General features: G+C 37.8%; 1 protein-coding gene across 1 annotated transcript; it reads right to left on the bottom strand.

Annotated features, from left to right (window-relative positions):
• Positions 1–433: 433 nt before the first annotated feature.
• On the bottom strand, positions 434–4,572 carry SOSTDC1 (sclerostin domain containing 1). The gene is made up of 2 exons (XM_019797689.2): positions 4,199–4,572; positions 434–1,689 (listed from the first exon to the last, which is right to left on the bottom strand). The coding sequence occupies exons 1-2, from the start codon at positions 4,401–4,403 to the stop codon at positions 1,274–1,276; spliced, it is 621 nt and encodes a 206-aa protein (XP_019653248.1). The 5' UTR covers positions 4,404–4,572; the 3' UTR covers positions 434–1,273.
• Between the last annotated feature and the right edge of the window lie 1,504 nt (positions 4,573–6,076).

Genomic DNA, 6,076 nt, shown 5'->3' on the forward strand with positions numbered 1-6,076 from the left:
GTAATGGGCAGCGGACCTGGCATCCTTGGTGTATATAAATATGATATTCTCATTACAACTCACTGCTGGATTGCCACCTAACTTCTTAAATCATCCCTTTACCGAAAGATTGTTTCTCTTCCTCTCTCTCCTCTCTTACTGCAGAACTTTCTGTCAAAACCGAAATGTGCCTTATCAAAAAAATCAGTTATCCTGCTACACATATTCTAATTTTTGTAAACATGTACCTTTTCCATACATGTTAAAGGCAAGGACAATAGCTTCTAGTAGTGTTTATTTTTGTTAAAAGAAACTGATGGAATTGAAGGTTAAATCGCCTTCTGATTGCACAGATTAAACAAAAAAGTATTACATATTTCAGCTTTACAAAGCATCTTATTGATTTAAAAAGATCCATACTATTGATAAAGTTCATGATACAACATATATGTAATAAGGAGACTAAAATATTTATTTTACATATCTACAACATGTATTCTCATATTTCTAGATCAACCACAAATCATACAGGAAAATATTTAGGTACATGGGAAAGCTTCAAAACATAAAAAATTAACAGTTTGAAAAAAAAATCACATGTGAAAGCTCATTAAATAATAACATTGACAAATAAATAGTTCATCAGTTTTACTTATTAGCTGCTGCCATGCATTTCTGGCATTCCATTCTAAGCAAGGGTCAGCATGCAGGGTATAATTTCATACTATGAGACTGTCAAAAGCTATGGGGCTGATTTTTGAAGTGAAATGTCACAATATCTTGCCCTCTTTCAAAGGATATCACTCATGGCTGCTAAACTGTTTCCATGAAAATTACCCCCCCCCCAAAAAAGCACCTTTCCGAAGTGTTACTGTGAAGGTTCAGTGGCAACTATTTTTTTTAACTTTTTAATTTTGAAGGGGTTTTGTTGGGGATGGGGTGGGGGATGGGCTGGGGAGTGGAGGGTAAACTTGAAGACCTTTTCTGTTTTAAAAAGTTATGATTCAGTGATGTGTACTGTATCACCAGTCTTTGGAGAACCATGGGGAATTAAAACTACAGGTGGCCTGGGATTTAAATGCAAATCGTCCTCCTGGATATGCGTACATCTTGAAAACTTGAAAAGCGATTCCCAAAGAAGGTCCTGATACTTAGGACAGCTTGGTGGGTTTGATCAAAGCAGAAAGCATATATTTTCAAGTAACAAAATAGCAATGGCAGGCTCGAGTCTTCCAAGCGATCGAATCTGTAAAGCAGATGGTTACGAGTCAGTCTCGTTTGGAGAGTCTGAGTTCTAACTCAGGCTGTGCTTGCTGGATTTGCTGGCTCTTTTCCGCTCTCTGTGCTGCTGGGCTGGCTTGGCAGGCGACATGCTCTCAAAGTTGTGGCTGGATTCGTTGTGCTGCCGTGTGTACCTCTTGCACTTGCAGGCGGTGACCACTGTGATTTTGTAGGTGCGCGTGCTGCCATCTTGGCACTGCAGCTGGATTCTCTGGGTACGCGTTTTGTCATTGACACACCTCCATTCCTGGGAGCTCCTCCTGCTCCAGTACTTTGTTCCATAGCCTCCTCCAATCCAGTTGGGGAGCACCGGCAGGGGCAAGCACTCGCCAGCACACACCAGCTCTTTCAGAGGGCTGATGCTGGTGCACTGGCCATCAGAGATGTATTTAGTGGAACGCAGTTCCCGGCAACCCACTTGAACTCGAGCTGCAGGAAACAGAAGAGAAGGTGCGTTAAAGACAAGAAGCAAATGAACACTCTTTAAAAAAAAAAAAAAAAGAAAAAGAAAAGAAATTGTACCCAAATGATAGCAAATTGTTAAATAGAAAAGCAAACCCCTATATTATTTTCACAATGCAAAAATCTGCCTGGATGGTGATAGAGATACTTTCATGAAAATTATATCAGTTACATGCCTATACATTTTTTGAAACAAAATAACCTAGGCTTGATTTCTGTTTTCATGGATAATATTAGCTAACAGCTTACTAAAGTATTTGAAAATCCCATTTCTATTAGACTTACACCCCAGTAAGGGTTAAGCAGCTGTTAAACTTGTGTGACATATGCATTCTTCAGTAAGCTAAAAAAGAGTATACTTAAACATTCTTTTTCTCACAGGTCATATCAGTTAATATCTGCAAGTGCTTTTAATTAGGTTTTTTTTTAATCTACTGGGAAAATGTGGAAAGTATTTAAATATTGTGTACAATGCCTATGCTCTCTACAATATTTTGTTTCAATTAAAAATTCAGCTGCAGAGAATCATACGTACATATGTGTACAACGTCTGACATTTTGCATATCAAACTCAATAACTACATTTTAAACATAAATTCCCAAGCTCTCTTTTAAAAACAAATATTAAAATGTTTGAAATGCAAAATGTCACTGCAACTCAAAATTCGAAGAATATAAAAGCCCCCAAATCAGGAACGTATGGTTGCCATAACAACTTGGCTACATTTCCATGAATTTTATGGCAGAAAAATGCCTAACATGTCTGATTTACAACTGCAAAAGGAGCCATGGTGTTCGTTTCCTGAACATTGGTCATGGCAAAGTTTTTGTTTAGTTACTTGAATTTGGTAAGTATGTTCTCTAATTGGCTGTTTCTGGTTATGTGCCTTATGTAATTAAAGCAAAAATTAATCTTGAAACATTTGAGTTTTCCTTTCCATGACTTTGTTATCTAAACTCGAGGAGAATTGCCTATAACAAACTTGAAAAGAAATCAAAGCTTGTTAACCAGAAAAAAAGAATGTTTATAAGTACAGACTGCCGAAATCCGAAAGATTAAAAACTATAGGGAACGTTGAAGTAGCCTTGCACTGAAGTGGAAAACCGAAAGCTAATTTGAAGGAGATACTGACTTGGGAGTTGTACTTTGTCTCTCTGCCTCAGTACTTTGGAGGTGAGAGATGTAGCCTAAAGGGATGTAGTAGTTGTAAAACAATGTATGTAGGTGTACACACATCTGTACACAGTGCGGGAGTAAAATGAAAGAACAAACGAGTTGGCTGGTCAGTGAGCTCTGCCACTGTGACTCTGATTCCAGCTTCCCTTCCGGCATCTGCCTTAGAAATGCACCTGGAAACAGCCAGAGATGATTTTGCCTTGCCTAACTTTTTGTTCCCATGTACATAGAGACTCAGCATTTTTGCAGTGACAGCTCATTGACAATGAATAACCACCACATTGCTCGGTAATCTAATAATAATCAGAGCCTTCTTGTGTATCCAAAAGCACTCTCTTCATGGAAGTGAAAACACCTTGGTTTTCTTAGAAAGACATTAATACTCATATTTGCTTTTTAAAGGTAGAAGCTACTTTTAGCAGTTGAACGGAGTTGAGGTGGAGCAAAAGATGTGTGTCAGATTTCCTGTGCACTGTTTCTCTATGTCTCTCTTAAAACCTGATTGTTAACATATGAACTTTTCTTGAAGGAAAGAAGTGAAGCAAAAGTTAGGAGAAGAAATTTGAATCCCTCTAAGTAGTGGTTCATTAGTGTGTCAGTTGAGCAAACAGAAAAGAAAACAAATACTCGCTATACAAAATATTATTGTACTGTTATTACTTTAAATCTCTTAAGTTATAAAAGTTTCCCCAGTCTTTCCCAGAAATATACAATTACCCAAATCTTGATCTGGTTAATAAGTAAGTATCTCAGAAAAATATGATTCTCCAGTATTTTCGGTTATATCTCTCTTTGACACTGATCATCATTAAAACTCTCAACTATTTCACTGGACATATTTTAGAATTCTGTGTGAGCCATTCCCCCCCCCCCCCGGAAAGCCTGTGATTTCCTATACATACTTTGCTTAGTTATGTTTATACCCTTTACCACAATTGTACATGTCCTGAAATACACAGAAAACAACCTGAATTTAAGCTATCTAGAACAACACTTTTTTAAAAAATTCTCATTTTGCACGATTTTTAAAAAGCAACAATTTAATTCCTAGAAACATTTTCTTTTTTGGATGTTTGCTAGAACTTAAGTCCACGCCTGCATTATCAAGCCACTGCTTTAGTTATATTAACTTTGTAGGGAAGAATGCCAATCTCCACATGCAGTAGATTACTCCCAGCTCGTTTAGCAAAATATACAAGGTTCAGGTTAGTTAGCACTGAAACAATTCTATAGGAATGTGAGCTAATGCTACCAAAAAAGAAGAAAAAAACCAAATCCAGGCAAGTAAAACACACTTACTGTTCCGATCCAGTCCAGTGTTACTGAAATGCCTGCCTCCATTTCTGGCTTGATTCATCGTGCTGTTGCTGCTGGGGTGTGCTGGAACAGGTTTAACCACATGTGAATAAAGGATTTCTGTGGCATCATTTTTAAAAGCCAAACAGCTTTTCATTAGGATGCATGCAAGGGGAATGAGATAGAAATGAATGGCAGGAGGAAGCATGGTGAGGAGAGGATTTGCTTGGCTGGAGAGCTGGTTAATTCCTTTCCTTCTGCTTCTGCACTGTAACTGTGAAATTCCTCCTCAAGGTTCCCTTTATATATCCAGTGAGGTTTGGCGTTCATTCAGGTGTAAAGTTGTATAGAGCTTCAGAGTGAAAACACAGAGAAGGGGTGGGATCCCTACATGACCCTGCAAAAGAATTTTACCAATGGAAGAGGAGGCTACAGAAAAGGAGGAGCCTGGTATACAAATTGCCTGAAATTTCAGAGTTGTACTTCATCCGTTTCTGGGAGCTAAAGCAGCCAGGCACATTCTATAGCAACTCCAGACCATCTCCCTCTGCCACTTCCTCTCCTGAATCTAGTTCACATTCGGGTTTAATTTAAATGAGAATACATTGCTGTTCATTTGAAGAGATTTACATTCCCACGGTTGTTTTGTACTCCCCTCAGATTCTGAAATATTGCGGGTGGGGGGCGGTTTCGTCCCAGATAATAGGAGGAATTCGTGTGAGTTGTGTGGGACTTGCAAGAAGCACCTATTAGACATATTTTGTTTCTCAAGAAGCAAACCAACATATTTTTTTTTCCTTTAAAGTATAAAGCATACGGAGCTCAAATCTGCCCCCTGGACACACTTAAATAATGCAGCTTTGATCTGGGTGAACCGCTGCTCTGCTAGGTAAATTATTGCCAGGGGTTCTGTGTGGAGAATAATGAGCAGTGCTCTTTCTGCATTAAAATAACTATTAACAATTTTCATCTGAAAAATATGTCACAGTCATGAACATTCACAGCATGATTTTGCATGGAAAAAAAGCCATTTCTGACAGATTATTGTTTAGCAAACTCAAAATAATTTTGCTAGGCTTTTCATGTGCTGCGTAACACACGTTCTACCTGTATTTACTAAGCACTTTGTTCATTACTTCCTTTGACTCTGCTGCCCACGTAAGAAATTAGTACTTTCCTCAACTTCTTTATCCACACCTGCAACAGATGTGCCATTTACACTGCGATTCTCCATTCCTTAAAAAAGAAAAAAAAATCATGAAATTTCATCTGATTTATGGGACGTTTTGATTGGAATAATTACATACTCTGAATCCTCTTTTCAGTTTTGGATCTGTTTTTGCCCTTTGTGTGGTTCCTAAAATGACCTCAGAGCATGGATATTTTGTATCTCTTTCCTTTATAAACTTTTAATACCTATCACATCTATCTATCTATCTATCTATCTATCTATCATCTATCTATCTATCTACCTATTACCTGCCTATCCGTGTTGCCAAGTGGCACTATTGACAATGAGGAATAGATAATTCTTTGTTGTAGGGTGCTGTTCTGTGACTTAAGCAGCATGCCTGGCTTCTACCCTCTAGATGCCATTAGTATAGCCCCACCCCCTCCATTATAACAAAAAATGTCACCAGCCTTTGCCAACTATCCCCTGCAGGCCAAAATCACCCTAGCAGAGAACTCCCGATTACCTACCCAACTATCTATCTCACTATAAAAAGAGTGTAAAATTAAGAATAAAAGACTAATTATTTAATAATACTAAGAAATTATGAGGGTTTTTAGAAGAGAAGTATTATTATGGTTTTGTTGTTTAAAATCAACTACTTCTGTTTTAGAGGTATATACTGAAATAGTCTTCGATGAAATGATATG

This window comes from Ailuropoda melanoleuca, chromosome 1 (genome assembly GCF_002007445.2).
Source record: "Ailuropoda melanoleuca isolate Jingjing chromosome 1, ASM200744v2, whole genome shotgun sequence".
Classification (NCBI taxonomy): domain Eukaryota; kingdom Metazoa; phylum Chordata; class Mammalia; order Carnivora; family Ursidae; genus Ailuropoda; species Ailuropoda melanoleuca.